Source organism: Physella acuta, unplaced genomic scaffold, assembly GCF_028476545.2.
Source record: "Physella acuta isolate Inbredline_101_S28 unplaced genomic scaffold, ASM2847654v3 ptg001250l, whole genome shotgun sequence".
Lineage (NCBI taxonomy): Eukaryota > Metazoa > Mollusca > Gastropoda > Physidae > Physella > Physella acuta.
The window spans coordinates 461,648-487,500 of NW_026732766.1; the positions used below are offsets into that span (position 1 = coordinate 461,648).

At 34.9% G+C, this 25,853-nt stretch overlaps 1 protein-coding gene across 1 annotated transcript; it reads left to right on the plus strand.

Annotated features, from left to right (window-relative positions):
* Positions 1-7,166: 7,166 nt before the first annotated feature.
* LOC131957635 (leucine-rich repeat protein soc-2 homolog) lies at positions 7,167-14,444 on the plus strand. Its single transcript, XM_059322369.1, has 5 exons — positions 7,167-7,280; positions 7,887-7,917; positions 8,146-8,245; positions 11,805-12,839; positions 13,554-14,444. The coding sequence occupies exons 1-5, from the start codon at positions 7,226-7,228 to the stop codon at positions 14,436-14,438; spliced, it is 2,106 nt and encodes a 701-aa protein (XP_059178352.1). The 5' UTR covers positions 7,167-7,225; the 3' UTR covers positions 14,439-14,444.
* Positions 14,445-25,853: the final 11,409 nt, after the last annotated feature.

The window sequence follows — 25,853 nt, forward strand, 5'->3', positions numbered from 1 at the left end:
CCTTTTCTGAGGGATTTTGATGTATAATTACCTTTTGAAGGGTTACTTCCCTTTCACCAATTGTAAAAGTTGGAGTTACTTCCCTTTTATGTTCAGGGATACTTTTATCTGGTATTATGATTTTGATTGCCTACATTTGTAAAACATTTTTTTTATTTCATTGCCAGATTGGTTCCTTATGTATGTTTTTGTGGAACCTATCTGTCACTTCCAAAAACGGAGGGGATGTGACCTACTTAGGTCGAGTCAGGTTCTATTTTTATTTTGACATTGTATAATACCTTATATGGAGTGATTGTGCAACATAGAAATTTTCCATTAAGATCTGATTGAATGATTCTGGTCAGATGACTACCCCATAGCTCAATGGCTAGGATCTCGGCGCGCCACGGCGGCGGCCGAGGTTCGAATACTCGGTGAGAAACTGAGTAGAGTCTATGGTGCCTAGTGGTCTAGTGGCTTAGAAACTCGGCTGGCTGCCGAGTAATATGGCATAGTGGTTAGGAACACCACTAGTGGCCTAGTGGTTAGAACCACGTAAAGTGTCACACCATAGGAAACACAACCAGCACGAGAACAGTAGCTCAAGTGGCCTTGAGTGATCTGTGGGTCTCCATTTGAGACTTGTGCCAGGCAGTTTACCTTGATCGGGCCGTCTACCTTGATCAAACAGTCTATACCAGGCCGTCCATATTGTCCGGCAATAGATTCTGACCATTTGAACGTGAGAGAACTTAAGTCCTGTGTGTGCTACGCTTTCTTAAGTTGATTTAGTCTTCTAGTATAATATTACTTGTCGCCAAGTAATTCTTGAAGCTATAGCATTGTTGTGTGGCCTGTGGCTATTTTTTTTGGCAGTGTAGAAATCTGTGATAGTGTTTTTTCCTACACTCTGTAAGTTGGGTTTTGATATTTTATACATTAAATATTTTATCTAGTTTAACCTTGTGTTCTGCCACAACTGTGTTCGCTTATTAAAGGTTGTATGTAGATTGGATGAGTGTTAATTACAATAGTATCACTAGTTTCCCTAGACATCGAATTCGAGCCCTAGTGTGTCGTTGTGTTAGTGTTCATCCATTTAGGCCGTAAGGCATTTGCATATGACCCCGAAAAAAGAATCCGGGGACGTTCACCTTCTATCTGGCTGATAGATAGGGGACGTTACATGGCTGCTATGAGAGGGTTGTGTTTGACCTGACGTGATCTACTACCATTTAAAGTATACCACTATTGTGTGCATTCCCATCACCACGATAATGGCGATAATCGCTTTACACAATGCCTATTATTTTCTTAGTCAATAATTATTCAACTACTATTCTCGTATAAATAAATATAAAAATATCCTTGATATCGACATTACACGAAGTATCTCTCACATTCTCCCTAGTTCGAACTACCTAGCTTGCTTACCACAACAAACCGTTCTTATGGCAAAACTTCACTCTCTTTCATCCGCGTCATCAAACATGCATTTGTTATATCTCTCGCACCAACATTCACTGGCACCAAAATACCCTGAAAAAACACACATCATAACAAGTATGTATTTAATATTATTTTATCATAACACACCTACGTACCTACTAACCTACCAACCTCTCTCACTTTCTCCCTCCCCACCTACCTACCTACCTACCTACCTACCTACCTACCTACCTACCTACCTACCTACCTACCTACCTACCTACCTACCTACCTACCTACCTACCTACCTACCTACCTACCTACCTACCTACCTACCTACCTACCTACCTACCTACCTACCTACCTACCTACCTACCTACCTACCTACCTACCTACCTACCTACCTACCTACCTACCTACCTACCTACCTTCCTTCCTACCTACCTACCTACCTACCTACCTACCTACCTACCTACCTACCTACCTACCTACCTACCTACCTACCTACCTACCTACCTACCTACCTACCTACCTACCTACCTACCTACCTACCTACCTACCTACCTACCTACCTACCTACCTACCTACCTACCTACCTACCTACCTACCTACCTACCCACCTACCTACCTACCTACCTACCTACCGACCTACCTACCTACCTACCTACCTACCTACCTACCTACCTACCTACCTACCTACCTACCTACCTACCTACCTACCTACCTACCTACCTACCTACCTACCTACCTACCTACCTACCTACCAACCTACCTACCTACCTACCTACCTACCTACCTACCTACCTACCTACCTACCTACCTACCTACCTACCTACCTAACTACCTAACTACCTAACTACCTAACTACCTAACTACCTAACTAACTTACTTACTAACTACCTAACTACCTAACTACCTACTTACCTACCCACTTACCCACCTACCTACCTACCTACCTTCCCTCCTACCTACCTACCTACCTACCTACCTACCTACCTACCTACCTACCTACCTACCTAACTACCTACCTACCTACCTACCTACCTACCTACCTACCTACCTACCTGCCTGCCTACCTACCTACCTACCTACATACTTTGCCTGTCTATCTGCCTGTCTACCTACCTGCCTACCTACCTACCTAACTACCTACCTGCCCACCTACTTACTAGCCTGCCTACCTGCCTGCCTGCCTACCTGTCTGCCTACCTATGAGGTATGAGGCATGTAGGTAGGTTGGTAGGAAGATAGGAAAATTTCTCTTTTGCACATTTTTCGTTGTGTTTTTTTCTGGTTGCACATTTCTCTGTTAGCGCTTTTTTTCTGTTTGCGCTTTTTTCCGTTTGCGCTTTTTTCTTTGTGCGCTTTTTTTCTGTTTGAGCTATTTTTCCGTTTGCTCTTTTTTTCTTTTTGCTCTTTTTCGTGTGTGCGCTTTTTTCAGTTTGCGCTTTTTTCCGTTTGCGCTTTTTCTGTTTGCGCATTTTTCCGTTTGCGCTTTTTCCATTTGCGCTTTTTTTCTGTGTGCACTTTTTTCTGTCTGCGCTTTTTTCCGTTTGCGCTTTTTTCGGTGTGCGCTTTTTCTGTGTGTGCTTTTTTTTTGTAAGCCCTTTTTTTTTTGTTTGCGCTTTTTTTCTGTTTGCGCTTTTTTCTGTGTGCGCTTTTTTCTGTGTGCGCTTTTTTCCGTTTCGCTTTTTTTCCGTTTGCGCTTTTTCCGTTACGCTTTTTGTTTTGCGCTTTTTTTCGTTGCGCTTTATTTCGTTTCGCTTCTTTCCGGTCACCAACAAAGAGATACGTCATTTGTTCAATTTTCAAGGGAGGTAACTTTTTTAAAAATAATTATTTTTCAAACAATAGTATACTATTTTAAACATAAACAGAAAATGACGAAGTACAGCATTTGTTTTAGTAAAAAATTAAGTTGTTAATTAAGGTACGTATCCTAATTAAATAAGTTAATTAATTTTAAAAGCAATGTAATATAATTTATGAGATATACTGTTCATGGAACCTCTGTAGTTCTAATTCCATTTTAGTCCTAATTTCGAACTTTCCACTATCTCTAAAATTAGCATCTATATACTACTAAAACTCAAGTTTGTTTACATGTTTGAATATTTATTTTTTTGTTTGTTTTTTTGTTTGTTTGTTTGTTTGCCTGATCAAGTATCCTGATATGTTCGGCTCTATCTGGAGAGCTGTAAAATAGTATGTAGGTAGAGAATAATTTTTTAATGCAGACAGACTGTTAATCACAAATTTATTTAAAGACGTTAATTAATTTATTGATTTATTCATTGTTAAATTAACCGTATTTTTTTAAAAATGTTAATACTTTGAATAAACTTTGTGGGGATAGTGACGTCCCTTGATGTGTTTACTTTTTGGTTCAATAAAAATGGCGGACTCATCATAGACTTTGTGGCCCATTCAAAAGTTTAACGCGTTACAAAGCTAATTTTCTGCCGGCTATAACTTAAACAATACGTCCGTTTGCTGTATTTATTACGTTCCAACACTTATATCAATTTTCAACTGTCTTTTTCATTTAGTTTTACGATAAATTTCTCTAGATCTAAAGATCAGCTGTCGAAGGGAAGTTATGAATCTAGCCTAGATCTAGCCTAGATCTAGATTCTAGGTCACTACTAGACTCAGTGTAAATTCTAGATTTTTTCTAGATCTAGACTTAATGTAAATTCTACATCTAGAATCTATTTCAGGCCTTAATACATCTAGAATCTATTTCAGGCCTTAATTATTTTATATAAATCTTTGTTTGGCTAATTTAAGATTAAATTTAATTTGAAAGTTACTACTACTAGATCTATGCGCGGAGACTCAAAAGTATAGTATAAAAATTCATTTGTGACGTCACGAGTAAATAGCTAAGTTGGTAGCGTAGCCCGCTCTCATGTGGGTGGCACAGGTTCTAGACCAATATGTCAATGATATTTTTTTTTCAATATTTTTTTTTTTAGATGTGAATGATAAAGTTGCCTATCTGAACTTGGCAGGATACAGGGCAGGTGAAGTAGAGTTCATCTGTTTCTTTGTCCTAAGCATATGAAAGGATAGTGTGGTCAGAGACATGCTCGGCTGGAATCGTTTTTTAAACGATAAAAACAAGTTGTCTGAGACTTGGCGGGACACTGGGCAGGTGAAGTAGAGTTGAGTAGGTCACATGTGACGTCAGTATATGAAGGGATAGTCCGAAATCGGTGTTTTCGGTGTTTTTAAAAGATAAAAAACATATTTTTGAATGTGGGGTCTGTTTTTTGTGACCATAAGTGACACTGCAGTAGCGTAGCGAGGAGGGGGGGGCGGGAGGGGAGGCGGGGGGGAGGGGGGAGGCGGGGCGGGGGGGAAGGGGAGGCGGGGGGAGGTGGAGGGGGGGGGGGGCGGGGGGACATATGTTGGGGCGCCAAAATGGTTTGGAAAAATAAATTGAAAGGTTGAGGGGGGTGCAAATCGAAAGTTTGAGGGGGGGGGGGGGTTGAAAATCGAAATCTTGGGGGGGGGGGGGGGGTTAAAATCGAAAAGTTTGTCCCCGGGCGCCGGGAAGGGTCGCTATGCCTCTGAGTGACAGACGTGATGTTTTTTTATGGATGACCCCCGAAACCCACAGTTATCCAACGGATGACGGGTATTCTAGTTACTGTTTAAATGTAAGCGCCCCACATCTAAGCGAAGCAAGGCAGTATGCCTAGTAATGCATAAGTTATAGGGAAGTTGGCTTCAACGTATATGAAAGAAAAACGAAGATGCCTTGTATTGTACACACTGCTTTTAAACTATGTATACTACCTAATATCTAATTACTAATCATATCGCACTTAAACAAAACAACTCATTTTAAATTTATAAAAATTTAGTTACAAAACTTACATTTTAAAAAACCTAATAATTCACGTTTGCTGCCGGGTCCGATCCCCCCCCCCCCTCACTCAAACATTATTCCCCTTTCATTGCCGTGTAAAACATTGCTGGATCAATACACATATATCTGCTTTGCCATGAGTGTATATCATTCAATTCTTGACACTCACTAGTAACAGATGTTTCGTTTGTACGGGGTTAATAATTTTAGCTTACGATGCACAGTGATTTGTTTTATGAATATAATATTTGTAATTAAAACAGTATTTCGTCAAACCTGTATATTTACTGTTTTAAGAATACAATTTTGAAAATCGAACTGATCCAGTCAAATTTATGTGTGCAGATTTATACCCAGGTGTCTTGGATACGGGCTTATATCCAGAGATGTATGTGAGGGGCTTATGTAGAGGGCCTTTCTGGGCTTCTTGTGTTGGAATAATTTGGATTTGTATCATCCGTCCAAACTTCAGTGCGTCAAGGGATTCTCAAAAACAATAACTTTTATTAGTTACTTCTACTTAATTTTAAAAGCAGTGTATTAATAGTTACATCTATTATACACGCGTGTTGTTTTATGTTCGCCCGTTCCTTCTACTGTAATCAATATTCTACGGGGAAAAAACACATTTTAATTAGCATTATTACCCTCATGGCTTTAGATTTATGTATGCCTTGACTGAGCAGTGAAGGAATTAATAAGGACGATTTAAAGCTAGTTCGTATTGACACTAGACAATATGTTTCGAGAGTATGATTGTATGGTTGTTTTACTTCCTTAATAGAATGTGTGTGGTGTGAGTTTGACGCGATAATAATAGCGATGACGTAGGAGACACGACAGAATTGACAGTTGGGATATAATATCGTAAGAATCAGTGTTTATTCAAGACTGTTTTATCCGACGGGCACTTAACATTTTGGGGGAGAGGGGGGTGGGGGGTTAACTACATTTGAAATTTTTTTTTCTCTATTAATTTTGTCCGGGTGGGGGGGGGGGCGTAAACGTTTTTCGCCCCCCCCCCCCCCAGAAGAGATGCCTGGGAAAAACTCTGGTGGGAGAATGACGTTTGATTCATTGTTGGGTGGTTGATATTAGTAGTATTGTATAGTAGTATTGTATAGTAGTATTTTATGATAATATTGTATAGTAGTATTGTATGATAGTATATTATAGTAGTATTGTATATTAGGATTGTATGATAGTATTGTATAGTGGAATTGTATAGTAATATTTTATAGTAGTATTGTAAAGTAATATTCTTGCAAGTTTTATATCGACAAGCTCCACAGGTTAAGTCTAATAATAACTTGCCCTAGTTTACTTAACCATAAGCATGTACATAAACCTCATTTTAAGTGGGTTGAGCTAATACAATGTAGGTATAGCTGTTGGTAACGCTAGTAAAGTAAAATTCACTTTCAAACCTGACGGTCTATGAGGCCGGTGAAGGGCAGGGGAAGTAGACTTCACCTATTTCTGTGACCTCTACATATAAAGGGATTATATGATCAGCACTATGCACGGCCGTTTTTACTTTTCCTTACGAAAGTTAGATACCCCCCCCCCCCTATTCAGAGTTTGGTGGATTATGGGACTCTCTACTGAATTGAACTCGGATTCGAACTCAAAACTTGGGGTTAGCAGTTTAGTGCTCTACCTCTACGCTACTCCTTCAAACGTTGGTAACCCTAGGTAAAATATATTTCTGCTCACTCCGTCTGTCTGCTTTTGTCTCGTACGGGCAACGTTAGGTGCTTTCCCCTGTTAAAATTTTAATTAAACCCACACAGATGCGCTACGTGTCCTGTTAATGGCAGGCTACACACTGCGTCACTAGTGAGCTGAACTCATATTGGTGTTTGGTAGGCTACACAGCGTCACCAGAGCTCTTGGTTATTTTGACGGACGACGTCGTAGTTGTTGCTGGCTTCTAAAATGCAGAAAACGTTTTCCGTGTTTGTTTTCTTTTTATTGCTTTTTTGTGTGTCAGGTAAGGATGGAGTTTTGTGCTTATTTTGAAGTAATTAATTTCGATTGGATTCTTTAATACAAGATGGAATTTTTTATTTGTTTATTTTAAAGTAATTAATTGGATACGATTCTTTAATACAAATTTCTGTGCTGATATTAAAGTAATTGATTGGATGGTATTCTTAAATACAAGATGGCATTTTGTGTTTATTTTAAAGTAACCAATTGCATGGGGTTCTTTGATACGATTTTCCATGTGATGGTTTTCTCTGTATTGCTTTTGTGCATTTCAGGTAAAGATGGAATTTCGTGCTTATTCTTTAATACAAGTTTCTCTGTACTCTTTTTCTCTTTTTTTGTTTTTGTGTATTTCAGGTTTTGATGAAATTTAGTGCTAACTTTAAAGTAATTAATTTTGCGCAATATTTAATTATAACCTAATCAGTGATCGTTTTCTCCATATTGCTTCTGTGTCTGTTAGGTAAAGACAGAGGTGTGTGATTTTTTTATAGTAATTATTCCGCTGCATTATCTTAATACACATTTTTTTCAAAATTTAGAGCAACATAACTTGTGTTAATTATACCTATGTTTGTAATTAGATTGTTTGTTTTATTATTTTCAGAAGCCGAATACCAGGACTATGATTTTCAGGTGTTTTTTTTTATAATAATTTAAATTGAATAAGGAATATATCTCTGAAACATTTAAAGATTTTATAATTTTATTATTAATTTGTAGCGCACAGCGAAAAATGACGATAGTCAATTTAAAAACTACTTTACTTATAACGCTACAAATTAATACATTGTTCACCTAATTGGAACTATTTAGACATCGTGAAATAAATTATGTTTTTTTCATGATACTTTTGGTTTTCAGACGGATGAGGAAGATTTGTTAGAACAATTCTCAATAACTGTGGATAAGATTGACAGCAAAACTTTTAGAAACGTTACAGAAAATTCAAAACTAACCGTTCACGTAAGATCAATAAAAAAAAATACTATCTAAAGATTGTATATTACATTTGCGTTTAAACCTGGGACTTGTCTAGGAAAGATAACTGGTACAGATCAATGTTACATGAAAAATATTTTCTCTTCGGATATTATAAATATAAATAAATCACACAAAAATATCACAATATATATATATGTATATATATATATATATATATATATATATATATATATATATATATATATATATATATATAATGAATTCTTTTTATCTAGACATGAATAGTATAGAAATTTAAATGAAATTAAAGTGCACCAATTTCTATGGTATATATTCAGAACATCAACCACGTTTAATTAAAAAAAGTTCATTACGGTATAGGATAGGCTCAAGGTGTCGCTGGTGTCATATGCGACCCACATCTACAGCACATGGAGACCATGAAGTGATTGATTAATCCAAGCAAGCGCTTTATATCCTACTAAAAATAACGTTGATGTAACAGAATACTTTTTTTTCGTGTACATTAAATTTACTGTTAAACCAGGGCAAATAAATGGAATGCATATGGCGGCCAACGATAGGGGAAATACGCAAGGTGCTAATATTCCCTACACAATCAGTCGAGGAAATAATCACTGTGATTATGTCCTCTCTCAACCAGTGTTTCTTCCAGACTTTTTTCTCCGGGGGGGGGGGGCACTTGAAATCTTCGGGGGGGGGGGGCGGTAAACTTTCTTCGGGGGGGCGGACACTGTTAAAAGTATATATTTTCTATATAAATTATATAAATTTCATTTCGTTCGGGGGGCGGTAAAATTTTTTCGGGGGGGCAAAGCCCCCCTGAAGAGATGACTGGAAGAAACTCTGCTCTCAACTGTGAGGATGATTTAAGCACAATGATCATAAACACACAATATATATACGCATTTAAGCTTACGCGCACGAGTAATATACATTACACTTACATATATAAACTCGTTACATTTTTTGTATACTAATTATTATGTCAAACAAAATCGTATTTAATTATGAGGACAGTTTGCTTTGTTCGATGTAGTTAAGCTATTTACTTAGCTATAACTCTCAGCTAGCATAAATATATATATATATTGGGTAGGTTTTATTCCAGCCATTTACAGCGATGTCCAAATGTAAATGTTAAGGCACATATATATGGCATATATATATATAATTGTGGAGAGGGTTGATGTTTTTAAATGTGAAATGTTTTTAAAGCGACGATTGCATTATATATATATATATATCTATAATATAAGCGGGCTGTGTCTGTCCTTCCTTCCTTCCGTCCGTCATCGCTATAGCTTTTGGAACCATAAAAGTAATCATTCGCACCATGCTGTGCTTTTCAGTGCACCGCAGTGTCTTATTATAAGTATTAGAGTAGGGTTTGTTTATATAGCGGCATAGAGCTATTTTATAATTTCCACTGTGTTTACTCTTTTGCATAACTTAAAGAAAATATTAAATACACGCACATTGCTAAAACATATTAAAAGGATCAATGTCAGATATCATTTTCGTTTATATTCCTAGAAAAAGTGGATACATTTTAATAACATAATAACAGTACGGTAGAAAAAATCAAATTAATTTAACTCTTTAATTTTGACAAAGGAGGTAATTTAAAAATACATTAAACTCACGCTAATAAAAAATGTGAATGCAAATATACGTTCGTCATAGAAGGAATTAGTGTTGCAATAATATAATTAGCAAAATGTGAATGCAAATTATTCGGATGTGTAAGAGGAAATTATTGTTAGAAAATTATAATTAGCATGGATTGATAAAAGGCAATCTTTTATTTATTTTATTCACTGAATGTAGGCCCTACTGTTTATTACTTATAATTTTTAATCAACTATTCAGCACTATTATAGACGCGGCATCACGTTCATTAGGTGCGCAATGGTTTTAGTTATGAAACTCTATTGTAAATTTTAAAAATTTAAAGTACTGGAAAAAAATGCGTGAATGGATAAAGTGAAATAGTGTAGGTAAAACACGGATATTTTAAATACTGACTATTATTTATACTGTTTTCTAATTATTATTCTATCTTTCGGGTTTTATAGGAGAGGCGTAGCGAGGGGGGGGGGCATATGTCCCCGGGTGCCGACCTTAGGGGGCGCCAAAGTGGGTTGGAAAAAATGTGCGAGGGGGGGGGGTGGTGGAAATCGAAAGTTTTAGGGAGGGGGGGGGGGGGGAAGGGGTGCAAATCGAAAGTTTGAGGGGGGTGCAAATCACTGGAAAGGTCGCGATTTGGCACTACGGGCTAGACTGTGAGCAATATGCCTGTATGATTGCATTCAAATGGTGTCTATGTTATGAGTGTTGTGTTTGTTTTTTAGTTTTTTTTTTGTTTTGTTTTTTGCGTTCGTTTGTGTTGTGTTTAGTTTTGTTCTGTTCCCAAGTTGGTACTTTTAAAAACGATTTACCGTGGCGGAGCACGGGATACAGCTAGTATATATATATATATATATATATATATATATATATATATATATATATATATATATATATATATATATATATATATATATATATATATATATGTATATATATATGCCATATATATATATATATGCCATATATATATATATATATATATATATATATATATATATATATATATATATATATATATATATGCCATATATATATATATATATATATATATATATATATATATATATATATATATATATATATATATATATATATATATATATATCTATATATGCGTTTAAAAAGCATTAAATATTACTAAAGCTCAAAACAGCAACAAAAATTGATTATAACAATTAACCTACACATCAACTACCATTCCTCAAGTAAAATAAACATAAAACAGAGTGGAACCATGAAACAGAAAACCGCTTGACACTTACTTTCACTCTCCTAATGAGCAACAACCCCATAATTAAAATTCACAAACATAAAACATCGGAAATGTATGATGTAATATAATATAGATTTTTACACGCTAATAGCAAACAATTGCATAGCGTAACGTTAACGCCAACGAAAAAAAAATAAGAAATTGTAACAGACCATTGTACACATACACCATATTCTGTATGTACTACAAAAATAAAAGCACCAACTACGCAAAGAATGTTAGATCATAGGCACAGAATAGTCAGTACTAATAATACCTAACTTAAAACAAGCATATAACATGGTGACAAATGTTGTCATTTAGTTAGCATATATAATCAAAGGGGTGTTTCTAAATTAGAATATCTTTATGATTTTATTCAAATAAATGTACATACATTTATGTTTGTGCCTTCATTCATTTTAAACAAAACATTGTTTTTTTTCATTAGTGTTATTTTAGTGTACTTCATACATCATAGATTTTCTGATCTCTTTAAATTCACAAATAAATAAATATATATAAATATAAAAACCTATAAACATCCGGTCAATTTTATAATCTGCATATATATATATATATATATATATATATATATATATATATATATATATATATATATATATATATATATATATATATATATATATATATATATATGTATGTATTTTACAGGGTAGTTCAACAACTTTATTCTTCGACAACAGCCTGCCTAAAGTGAAAGTTCTACACATCATTGGTATGGGATCGCAGATTTCTGACTTAGCGTGGAAGAGTTCATCCAACTTTCTTGATAAATTATCATTAAGTGGAGTTGTCGTTAAAAATGCTGCCGCGTCATTCAAACTGTTAACATCGCTGACCTCTCTCGATTTGCATAACACGACACTGAACAATCTGAAAAAAGATTCTTTCTCAACATTTCAAAACAAGCTGGCTAAATTACATTTGAGAGATGGTAACTATGGAGATTGGCCAGTGAGTTTCGATCAACTCTCAGGGCTCAAAGAATTATATATTGAGAAAAGTAATATTTTATCCTTAACTGATCTTAAATTACCAAAGTCTTTAATCAAGATTCACATTTCCGGAAACCGGTTGAATAAAATACCAAAAGCTATTTTAAATTTAGACAAACTCGAGGATTTATTTCTTGATTCCAACGAGATAGCAAAAATTGAGAATTTGCCAAGAAATATAAAATCGCTGTCGTTAGCGGGGAACACAATCACCGAAATAAATAATTTACCAAACGGTTTGGCCCTAGCCATATTATCAGCAAACAACATTACGACAGTTAAAAACATTCCAGAATCGGTCAACGCAATATACTTATCTAAGAATAGCATCTCCTCTTTAACAAAAGATTGTTTTAAACCTAACTCTCAGCTCGATACCTTGTCTTTGTCGCACAATCACCTCCGTAATTTGGACATCACGGAAACAGCTTTTCAAAACACACCGCGTTTGTCCCAAGTCGATTTGGAACGAACGTCTTTCACTGCTCCACCGGAGGCGTTCAAGAACCTGAAGAAGTTAAAGCTGCTAGCAGTAGACTCAGATTACTCAGGTTTTTGCGACAATGTAAACAAATTAATGAAATCAAAGGTTTGTAAACTCATAAAAGAGGAACCTATAACGATAAAAGTTGAGGTGGTCGATTCTCTAACTTTTAATGAATTACCAAAGACAACACATTTAATTAATGAGGTAAGTCAAATTATTCACAAATTGTATTTCTCATTAAACATATTTAATTGAGGTTAGTCATTTATTCGCTAATTATATTTGTTATAAATCATATTTAATGCTGAGCGAAGTCAATTTATTCTCTAATTAATTTTAAATTACAAAATTAATTTCTCAGTCTCTTAAGCATTATTTTAATAACAAGTAAGAGAAGAATTTTTAAAAAAAATTTTCTTACTACAAAACTATTTAAATTAGCTTTTTTAGGCACCCCTATTAGACTATTTAAAGAATGTCAATAAGTCATGGAAGTGTTTTGAAGGTTTGTCTATCTTTCCGACTACAGCTCATGTAGTTTTTTTTTTTTTTTTCTGAACAACTGTTTTTTTTCTGCGTGCGTGCTTTCGTGTTTAGCTGTATAGTATTTCCGCCACTGATACAGATATGTTAGTGTGTACTTGCATTAAAGTGTATTCATGAATGTATATATATATATATGCAAAAAATAAATTAATTTTTGTTTAAATTAAAAAAAAACAACAAAAAAACAACAATATATATATATATATATATATATATATATATATATATATATATATATATATATATATATATATATATATATATGTTTATAAATATATTTAATTTCATTTAAACCTCTATGCATCTAAATAAAAATGTATTATATGTTATTATTATATGCTACTGAAGATGTAAACATGTTATCTATAACAGAGTGGTCCGATGACGTCATTCCCCGACCTGAGCCTGCCCGCGGTGAAGATTCTAGAAATCAAAGGTCAAAGATCGCAGATCTCCGGCCTGGCCTGGAAGAAATCATCAGATCACCTTGAAGGGTTATTTTTATCTGATGTACACCTTGAAAATGCGTCGGCGTCTTTTGAAATGCTAAGATCTTTAAAGATACTTCATATGAAAAACGTATCGATGGATGGTCTGAAAAGAGATTCTTTCTCTAGATTTCAAAACAAGTTGTTCTCTTTACATATTAGTTTTTGCAATTTTGTTGACTGGCCTATAAGTTTTAACCAGCTAAAAAATCTAAACAATCTTGAGATTTTTAAAAGCAATTTATCTTCAACAAGGCTCAGATTCCCAAAATCTTTAACCCAGCTTAAAATGTACGGTTTGCGACTTAATAAAATAACTACTGCTTTTTCCACTTTGAAAAATCTTACCGATCTAGTCCTTGATTTTAATCATATTAAAACTATCGAGAATCTACCACGAAACGTGACCATTTTGCACTTAAAAAGCAACGCCATCACTCAAATAAAAAACATACCGAAATCTGTCCTAATGTTACATTTATCAATGAACAATATCTCCATCATAACAAAAGACTCCTTTGTACGCAATTCAAAACTACAGCACTTGTTTTTGTCAAACAATCTCCGTAACACCTTGACAATTACGTCAACGGCTTTCCAAAACACCCCTCACATTTCCTCGATCTACTTAGCTAACACAAACTTTAAAGCTCCAGTCGAGGCCTTTACCGGCCTCCAACGCTTAACTCTTCTGAAAGTGGATCCAAAAGACAAAAAGTTCTGTGACCGCGTGAACCAACTGAAAAAATCGATCTGTAAATCAGATTGATTTTTCAACACTCCCCACCCCCTACCCTCCCGGAACGAAATGAAAATAAAAATTAAATAAAAAATGTATTATTTAACCATTGTCCTCCTCACCCCCCCCCCCCCTTCCGGAACGAAATGAAAATAACAATTAAATTAAAAATGTATTATTTAACCATTGTCTTCCTCACCACCCCCCACCCCTCCCGGAACGAAAAACGAAATGAAATGAAAAGAAAAATTAAATAGAAAATGTATACTTTAACCATTGTCCGTCACAACCCCCCCCCCCCCCCACCCATTGGGAACGAAAAACGAAATGAAATGAAAAGAAAAATTAAATAGAAAATGTATACTTTAACCATTGTCCGTCACAACCCCCCCCCCCCCCACCCATTGGGAATTTAAGGCCGCCTTCTCCCATATTATTAAAATTTCAAGTGTCCCCCCTCCTTCTCCCGAAGAAGACAAATGTCTGCAAAAACACAGTATTAATATTACATTATTTGTTTTATCTTTCGAACGCCACGTTTTATAAATTGCACTGGTTAATACACCCACACAAAAACATTTAATTTTACAATAAACATGAAATTTTCCACATTTTCTTTCAAAATAAAATTTTACTTTAAACAAGGCTCAATTGTTTGTTTATATGTGTTCCTGCCTAAAACATCAACGAATTAAAATATCGCATGCAAATAGGTTAATAAGGAAACTACTAAATTAAAATAACCTTATATAATTTTGACTCTTAATACTTTAACATTCCGGAAATGTAGATAACGGTATGCGTTTAAAATTTAAATTAATTTAGAGTTAAAGTGTTGAGATAAACTGTGAAAATTTCGTCATTTTTTATTTTCTGTTAACACATAGTCTGCTTAATAACTAAGTTTATTTTTAAATAAATCAATATACTTTTCCACATTTTAAAATATTTTCTGAAACAGAGTGTTTCTTATTAAATTGTTTTAAATATTTCAATTAGCAGTTATTATATAAGGGAAAACTTATATTTTCATTTTATTTTAAGCTTTTTTTTTTATGTTTGTATAACTTTCTATTTTTACTTATTACTAATGAACTTGCAGGTTTTGGCTTATAATTTTCCAACAATAAACTCTTTAATTAGCTTGTATAACAATTCAAATGCCTATTTTAAAATAAAAGTATGTGTGTTTTTATCTTAGTTTACACTGGGTCTAGTTTTCCGTTGAGCTTTTGTTCTTGCCAAGTGTTCTCAAATGCTTTCAATTTCGTCAAAGTTTTAAAAAAAGATACACTATTGGAATTAATGTCGGCAGGTCTCACTCAACGGTAGGTCTCACTTCTGCTAGCTGAAAATCTTAAGGTCGTATCCTGGCTGATGTTTATCTGACTAGCTATATGGAATAAATTTAAAAAAAACCTCTTCAACAAAAGATCTTACCACATTATCTCAGACTTACAGAAAATTGTGAATGTATGCCTAACAACCAATCACGTCCAAATGTCACTTTACGTTTACATAAGGCAATTATAAAGTAAAAAAATCATCTTTAGATTTAGAGATCCCTTGGACAGATGAAGTAGAATAGAAATATGTTTTCGACCTCGATATATGAGGGAAAGGTGTGGTCAGCACTTTGCAGAGCCGACTTTACTTTCTCTAAAATGAGTTGGGTACCCATCAGAGCTGGGTGGACTCAGTGAAGTTCTACTGACTTGTACCCGAATTCGAATTAGAAAAAATTAAGCGGCGGGTTAAAATAAATAAAACACAAGAGGGAAATCACGCTCATGTGTAAGTGAGATTGAGTTCATATCAACACGTAGTCCAATAAATAATAGATGAAAATAAAGTTCGAAACCCAGAAGTAACTGATGCACGCAAGTACTTCACGGATTACTAGAAATGCGGATTATATACATATATGTGCTCTTACATACGGGTGTTACTACTTTCTCATAAGAGTATACATATTGTTGTCAACGCTACTGACACATACTGATAAAACTAACTAAAATCACACACCCTGACACAGAAGCCACAATCACACAGACACCACACACTACTGACACCACATACTGATACCACATACTGACACCACACACACAGATGCTACACACACTGACACCACACACTCCTGACCCCACACATTACTGACACCACACACTACTGATACCACACATTAGTGACACCACACACTGACACCACACACTGAAACCACACTACTGCCACCACACACATGGACATTGCACAAACAGACGTCACACATACACTGGCACCACATTCTGATACTACACACACCGATAACACACACTGACACCCCAAACACTAACACCACATATATTGTCAAAATACATACAAATAACATTTACTGAAATCCTACAGTACTGAACAAAGTATGAAAGCACACACTTAACACTCTCTCTCACACACACACACACTCCGACACTTCCTTACACCGCTAAACAATTTCACCCCACACACCCCACATTTACAATCAGCCTGTGTAAAAGTTAACCAGTTGATGCCTTCACGGATATCCCATATGGTCGATAGATATCTCTATTAACAAAACATTTCCGTAGACCAACATTTTACAAAACATTTCCGTAGACCAACATTTTACAAAAAATTGCCGTAGACTGCCAGTTCACAGAACATTTCCTTACCCCAACATTTTACAAAACATTTCCGTAGACCAACATTTTACAAAAAATTGCCGTAGACCAACATTTTACAAAACATTTCTGTTGACCGCCAGTTCACAGAACTTTTCCTTACCCCAACATTTTACAAAACATTTCCGTAGACCAACATTTTACAAAAAATTGCCGTAGACCAACATTTTACAAAACATTTCTGTTGACCGCCAGTTCACAGAACATTTCCGTAGACAATTCGTTTATAAAAAAATTCCGTAGACCATAAGTTTAAAAAACATTTTCGTATACCATCTTTTAGTTACCTTTTTTTTAAACAAACAGTCTAGTTACCTTTTAAAAAAAAAAACATTGAAATAATCCTTTGAAAACAAACGATAAAATTACCTTTCAAATACTGACGCTCCATGGGGCAGATGGTGTTCACATGTTGCTGTGACATTGGCATTATGAGATGTTGGTGTGGTTAGCTCTAAGTCCAGCTATCTTTACTTTCTCTGCCATGAGTTAAGTCACAATCAGAGATAAGTGGTCTCAGACTAGAGATCAGAACTCGAGATATTCGTGTTAGCAGTCGTGCGCTTGACCACACTGAACCAAAATTCAGGATTATTAAACTCGTAAACTTTTTTTTTTTAAGAAAAGAGGAAATAATTGACGTGTAACAACAGTGAGAGTCTGTGTTAAGATGTGAACAACTTTTAGCGTTGAGGCTAGTGGTCTCGTGATTAGAACTTAGACATTCATAAGGTCAATACAAATTTTAGTTTGACACTGCTCTGTTCATGTCGTCCACTCCCTACCCCCCCCCCCCCCAACACCCCATACACACATTCGTGTCACATAAGCAAATGAATTCTTATAAATACAGTTTAACCAATAACATTATTTCTTTCAGTTTAACATTATAAAATATCCAATATGAAGCTAATCTCAATGTTTTGCATCAAACAGCTTTATTAAATATAACAGGAGTAACAGCAACATTGTACAAAGTACTTCATGACGTGTGTAACAATGACACCAACAAATATTGTCAGGTTTTCTGCAATTGTTAAAACAATCAGAAATATTGTTGAAGATTTGCGGAGTCCACACTTCAGTATTACAACAAACACGAACGAGCTGGAGGTCGGATGTGTAGCACATTTAGACGGGAACACAACAAGTAGCATAGCCTTATAGGCCCGGCCTATCATCAAGTCATTGACTATCGATCATTTTGATTATGTTTAAAATTATTTATTGATATTCTTTCATTCGTTCGTTTACTTAAATATCGTGTTATTTTTGTTCTTTTAAAAATACCACCGAAATCCAGTTTTTCAACTTTACATTGTTTTCTGAAAAGACGTTATTTATAACTTTTAAAATAGTTCAAAATTTTTAATTTAAATCTAGAGGATTTTAGACAGAGAATTGCATATCAACAATAATAGGTTTCTAAAAAGAAAGACCCATGAAAGCGTATGTATTGATAAATAATTTGTTAAGCAGTTAATATGTCAATGAGTACTTATTAAGCTTTTTATAAAAAGTGATTGATAAAACTATGTTTTTATGAATTAAAGTACTTAAAACAATGAATAAAATTACATTTTTATAATTATAGTAGCTCTAAATTCCAAACCCAGTTTTAAATAAAGCAAAAGCCAGTGTATAATCTTGCCAATCTGTGTTGTCTACATTGTGCATCAGACCGTTTTTAAAAACCTTTTCGTTTAGATACTAAAAGATCAGTTCGGAGAGTAAATGGACTAGCTATAAAATATATAAAATCAATCCCAGATATTATATCTATCTCATTTATTATACATGTCCCAACTATTAAATATATGCAAGTTATCAAAGCTTTTAGGCTATTAAACATATACTACATCTATAATATAAGCGGGCTGTGTCTGTCCTTCCTTCCGTCCGTCATCGCTATAGATTTTGGGACTCTAAAAGTAAACATTCGCACCATGCTGTGCTTTTCAGTGCACCGCAGTGTCTTATTATAAGTAATAGAGTAGGGTTTGTTTATATAGCGGCATAGAGCTATTTTATAATTGCCACGGTTTTTACTCTTTCGCATAACGTAAAGAGAATATTAAATACACGCAAACTGCTAAAACGTATTAAAAAGATTAATGTCAAATATCATTTTCGTTTAGGCTCCCAGAAAAAGTGGATACATTTTAATAACATAATAACAGTAGGGTAGAAAAATCAAATGAATTTAACTCTTTTCTAATTTTGACAAAGGAGGTAATTTAAAAATACATTAAACTCACGCTAATAAAAAATGTGAATGCAAATATACGTTCGTCATAGAAGGAATTAGTGTTGCAATAATATAATTAGCAAAATGTGAATGCAAATTATTCGGATGTGTAAGAGGAAATTATTGTTAGAAAATTATAATTAGCATGGATTGATAAAAGGCAATCTTTTATTTATTTTATTCACTGAATGTAGGCCCTACTGTTTATTACTTATAATTTTTAATCAACTATTCAGCACTATTATAGGCGCGTCATCACGTTCATTAGGTGCGCAATGGTTTTAGTTATGAAACTCAATTGTAAATTTTTAAAATTTAAAGTACTAGAAAAAAAATGCGTGAATGGATAAAGTGAAATATTGTAGGTAAAACACGGATATTTTAAATACTGCCTATTATTTATACTGAATTCTAATTATTATTCTGTCGGTTTGCGGACAAGCTAGGGGTTTTATAGGAGAGGCGTTGCGATGGGGGGGGGGGCATATGTCCCCGGGTGCCGACCTTAGGGGGCGCCAAAGTGGGTTGGAAAAAATTTGCGAGGGGGTGGGTGGAAATCGAAAGTTTTAGGGCGGGGGGGGGGGGGGGAAAGGGGTGCAAATCGAAAGTTTGAGGGGGGTGCAAATCACTGGAAAGGGCGCGATTTGGCGCTACGGGCTAGACTGTGAGCAATATGCCTTTATGATTGCATTTAAATTGTGTTTATGTTATGAGTGCTGTGTTTGTTTTTTCGTTTTTTTTTTGTTTTTTTTTGCGTATGTTTGTGTTGTATTTAGTTTTGTTCTGTTCCCAACTTGGTACATTTAAAAAAGATTTATTGTGTGTTGTGGTTGTGTTGTGGTTGTGGTTGTGTTGTGGTTGTGTTGTGGTTGTGGTTGTGGTTGTGTTGTGGTTGTGTTGTGATTGTGTTGTGGTTGTAATGTGGTTGTGTTGTGGTTGTGGTTGTGTTTTGTTTGTGTTTGTGTTGTGTTTTTGTTTGTTTTGTTCTGTTCCAAAGTTGGTATATTTTAAAAAGATTTACCGTGGCAGAGCACGGGATGCAGCTAGTCTATAATATAAGCGGGCTGTGTCTGTCCTTCCTTCCTTCCTTCCGTCCGTCATCGCTATAGATTTTGGGACTATAAAAGTAAACATTCGCACCATGCTGTGCTTTTCAGTGCACCGCAGTGTCTTATTATAAATAAGAGTAGGGTTTGTTTATATAGCGGCATAGAGCTATTTTATAATTGCCACGGTTTTTACTCTTTCGCATAACGTCAAGAAAATATTAAATACACGCAAACTGCTAAAACGTATTAAAAAGATTAATGTCAAATATAGTTTTCGTTAATATTCCCAGAAAAAGTGGATACATATTAATAACATAATAACAGTACGGTAGAAAAATCTAATTAAACTGCTTAGTAATTTTGCCAATGGAGGTAATTCAAAGATAAATTGAACTCACGCTAAAAATGTGAATGCAAAATCTGCAAGACGGAATAATTGTTATAATAATATAATTAGCAAAATGTGAATGCAAATTATGCAGACGTGTAAGAGTACATTATTGTTGGAATATTATTATTAGCATTGATTGATAAAAGGCTATCTTTTATTTATTTTATTCACTGAATGTACTGTTTACTAATTATAATTTTTAATCAACTATTCTCCATTACTATATTAAGTCATCACGTTCATTAGGTGCGCAATGGTTTTAGTCATGAAACTTTATTGTAAATTTTTAAAAGTACTGAAAAAATGCATGAATTTATAAAGTGCAATATGGTCGGTAAAACACGGATATTCTAAATACTGCCTTAAATTTATTTGCGGAAAAGCTAGGGGTTTTATAACAGAGGCGTAGCAAGAGGGGGGGGGGAGGGTGGAAATTGAAAGTTTGAGGGAGGTGGGAGGGTGTAAATCGAAATTTTCCGCCGGCGCTCGGAAAGGGCGCGATTTGGCGCTACGGGATAGACTGTGAGCAATATGCCTTTATGATTACATTTAAATTGAGTTTATGTTGAGTGTTGTGTTTGTTTTTTCGTTTTTGTTTTTTCTTTGCGTTCGTTTGTGTTGTATTTAGTTTTGTTCTGTTCCCAACTTGGTACATTTAAAAAAGATTTACCGTGTGTTGTGGTTGTGGTTGTGTTGTGGTTGTGGTTGTGTTGTGGTTGTGTTGTGGTTGTTTTGTGGTTGTGTTGTGGTTGTGTTGTGGTTGTGTTGTGATTGTGGTGTGGTTGTAATGTGGTTGTGTTGTGGTTGTGATTGTGTTTTGTTTGTGTTTGTGTTGTGTTTTTGTTTGTTTTGTTCTGTTCCAAAGTTGGTATATTTTAAAAAGATTTACCGTGGCGGAGCACGGGATGCAGCTAGTCTATAATATAAGCGGGCTGTGTCTGTCCTTCCTTCCTTCCTTCCGTCCGTCCGTCATCGCTATAGATTTTGGGACTATAAAAGTAAACTACGCACCATGCTGTGCTTTTCAGTGCACCGCAGTGTCTTATTATAAGTAGTAGAGTAGGGTTTGTTTATATAGCGGCATAGAGCTATTTTATAATTTCCACTGTTTGTACAATTTTGCATAACGTAAAGAGAATATTAAATACACGCACATTGCTAAAACATATTAAAAGGATCAATGTCAAATATAGTTTTCGTTAATATTCCTAGAAAAAGTGGATACATTTTAATAACATAATAACTGTAGGTTAGAAAAATCAAATGAATTTAACTCTTTTCTAATTTTGACAAAGGAGGTAATTTAAAAATACATTAAACTCACGCTAATAAAAAATGTGAATGCAAATATACGTTCGTCATAGAAGGAATTGGTGTTGCAATAATATAATTAGCAAAATGTGAATGCAAATTATGTGGATGTGTAAGAGGAAATTATTGTTAGAAAATTATAATTAGCATGGATTGATAAAAGGCAATCTTTTATTTATTTTATTTACTGAAAGTAGGCCCTACTGTTTATTACTTATAATTTTTAATCAACTATTCAGCACTATTATAGACGCGTCATCACGTTCATTAGGTGCGCAATGGTTTTAGTTATGAAGCTCTATTGTAAATTTTTAAAATGCAAAGTACTGGGAAAAAAAATGCGTGAATGGATAAAGTGAAATATTGTAGGTTAAACACGGATATTATAGATACTGCCTATTATTTATACTGTTTTCTAATTATTATTCTATCTTTCGGGTTTTATAGGAGAGGCGTAGCGAGGGGGGGGGCATATGTCCCGGGTGCCGACCTTAGGGGGCGCCAAAGTGGGTTGGAAAAAATGTGCGAGGGGGGGGGGGGGTGGTGGAAATCGAAAGTTTTAGGGAGGGGGGTGGGGAAGGGGTGCAAATCGAAAGTTTGAGGGGGGTGCAAATCACCGAAAAGGGCGCGATTTGGCGCTACGGGCTAGACTGTGAGCAATATGCCTTTATGATTGCATTTAAATTGTGTTTATGTTATGAGTGTTGTTTGTTTTTTCGTTTTTTTTTTTTTTGCGTTCGTTTTTGTTGTGTTTAGTTTTGTTCTGTTCCCAAGTTGGTACATTTAAAAAAGATTAACCGTGGCGGAGCACGGGATGCAGCTAGTATTAAATATATTACGGGTATTAAAATTATCCAAGCTTTTAAATCTTTCCACGATATTGAATCTATCCCAGCTACTAAATCTACCGCAGTTATTAAATCTATGTGTGTGTTTGTGGATGTGTGTGTGATTGAGTGCGTGTGTGTGTGTATGCGTGTGTGTGTCTATGTGTATGCGTGTGTAAGTGTCTGTCTGTGTATGTGTGTGTGTGCTATCAACACTACAAACCTATCGCAATAAATGCAGCGGCCTAATGAACCTACAGACTTGCAGTCTCAAGCGCTACTCTGGTTCTTGTTTTACTACAATGTCGTGCATTGTCTAGAAATGTTTAGCGTACGTGGTACGGATCTAGATACAACGCTTTTTCCCAGTAAATTATCTAGATATTTATTATTTACCTATGCACACAATACAGTCACTTTAAATGTATTTAGTAAACCGGTTTACTTTATTTAGTTTTTCCGTTTAACATCATAAAGTTTTTGTTTTGAATATAAAACAAAGACTGTTCAGTTCATAAAATGTTTTTGAAAAAAAAAATGTAATTAAATAAACTTGTATTTTAGACGTTCAAGACGCTTAAGCGGGGATCGAGGTTAATTCGGAAAACTCTCTTTTTACAATGAAGATAGCTCCTAATACATAAAACTGCGAAAACTTTGTATAATTTTCATGTTCAGGTTCACGTTCATGTTTACCTTTATCTCCACTTTACGTTTATGTAAGTCCAAGACCAATTTTTCTTCCTTCTCAATTGTATTACGGGATTTCCTCCAAATTAATTATGGCCGGTTGACTTCGATGTCTGGTGCTTTTCTTTATGGACTAGCTTCCATATCATTAGTCCATCCATGAAGAGACAACAAGTTTTCTCTCCTAGGTTGATTGATGTTGACAGATATCTAGACCGGTGGTTCGAACTCGAGACTTTTCAGTTTAGCAGCCATAAGATTTACTGGCCCGACCGCGCCAACCGGTCATGTCCCATTTAACCAAGATTAAGATTATATTTGTTATGATCTATTTTTTTTTAAATCTGAACAACCATAAAATTAATGGTAAGATTTATTTTTTAGAAAAAGTATTTATGTTTACACTTTTCTAACATCAGCTTTTAAAAATGTATTAAAGCATCCTAGTTTTAAGCAATTCCAAAATGGTTTTTCTCACGAAACCAAAGCGTCGAAGCTAAAGTTAAAATAATTTTTTTGTAAGACAAAATTGGGATCCCTTCGCTCTTGCCTTATCAGCCCCAGCCCTCTAGTGCATTACTTCCTTCTTGTATCCTCACGATACTTACACAATATTTGTTTGTCTGTTTTACACCGATAATAAAAAAAAAACATTTTAGAGAGATCCTGCTAACAGTAATATAGGGCTTTAAAAATCCAAGGCTATGGGGGCAATTTCAAGTTTGACACGAGAATGGCCCGTCTGAAACTAGACAATTATGACACCCTTCAATGCGCTGAAATATTTACAGCGCTCTAAACAATGACCTAGAAATCAATCACAGTTCATATCACACCGCTACACCTTGAAAATCAATTTGCGGTAGAACTAAATTTTATCCCAGGAAGTTATATATATATATATATATATATATATATATATATATATATATATATATATATATATATATATGTATATTATCAAACATTTCTCAAAACTTATTCTAGCATGAATTAGTACAAATCATTTTAAAGCGAGTAAAATTGTTATAAATACACAATAACGACACAAACTTACTTTCTTAAAAAAACACTATAAAACAATTCATATCGCAATGCAATCAACTGTGTATAGCGTCATATAAGCAATTATGTAGACCACTGCTTAGAGTAGTTATTCGTATACTAAAACATTAAACGCATTCCAGCATGACGTTTGAGAAATTTATAACACTGCTGTCAAGAGTTTAACAACATTAATGTCTATATTGCGCCCCCCCCCCCCCCCACACACACACACACAGACAATTAGGAAGTAGAGCAGTATAAGTACCCTTGTAGTGAGGGGAGACGGCCATTTACAAAGCACTTTGTGAATGGAAGTTTGTCAGCACTCAATGCTAAAAACAGTTCAGATTTAGTGTTTAACTCATTTCTTTTTAACATTAAACTTTTTTTTTAAACACTTATCATTAAACTAAGCAAATGCTACTGAATAATAGAAACTTGAACGCGTGTTGAATTAAGAAATTTTACTTTAAATTAGTTTAAATTAGTTGTTTTTTATTTAAACTAATCATGTGTATTAAACACAAATAAAATAGTTAATGTTAAAAATAAAACATTAACAAATCAATGATGTTCAACAAATACAACGCCGTTTGTCTAGTGGTAGCTTTATGCTTATCCATATCGACGTCTCAAAGTGAACCAGTGATGAAGGTAACATTTATTTCTGGACTGAAAAGACTGTAAATGTAAAGATTATTAAATTTCAAATAAAATTAAAGTACTATTGTTATGCTAATCTATTTGTTTTTATTGTATTAGAGCTGCACTTTAAAACCTACAATGGAGCCCGAATATTGTTTAAGCCCACGGGACTTGCAATCTGCAGTTTTGCAAGAGTTCTCCCCCTTCTCTGGAGACCCCACCCCAGAACGGTGTGTACATAGCAATTAATTCATTAATGCAGAGTTTAAAGCATATTTTTAATTAAAATATGTCTAGTATTAGTTGTTTTTTTTCTATTGTTAAGTGGTGAAATACGACGATCGCTCTCTCTTTCTCTTATTTACGGACATCACCGGCTCAGGAGGCGTCTCCCATTAGCCTGACAGGATACAACAAACTGCGACTAACTGGCTTGGATATCGGTTTGATTACCGTGTATCGGTCCCAGAGGCGTAGCGACCCTTCCCGGAGCCCGGGGACAAACTTTCGATTTGCACCCCCCCCCCCCATCAAACTTTCGATTTGCACCCCCCCCCCC

What these genes read in the sequence shown, in the direction of transcription:
- LOC131957635 (XM_059322369.1), top strand. Translation starts at nt 7,226, where the DNA reads ATGCAGAAAACGTTTTCCGTGTTTGTTTTCTTTTTATTGCTTTTTTGT. An exon ending in ATTGCTTTTTTGTGTGTCAG is followed by an intron (nt 7,281 to 7,886) that starts GTAAGGATGGAG and finishes TATTATTTTCAG; the next exon opens with AAGCCGAATACCAGGACTAT. An exon ending in CAACACATTTAATTAATGAG is followed by an intron (nt 12,840 to 13,553) that starts GTAAGTCAAATT and finishes TATCTATAACAG; the next exon opens with AGTGGTCCGATGACGTCATT.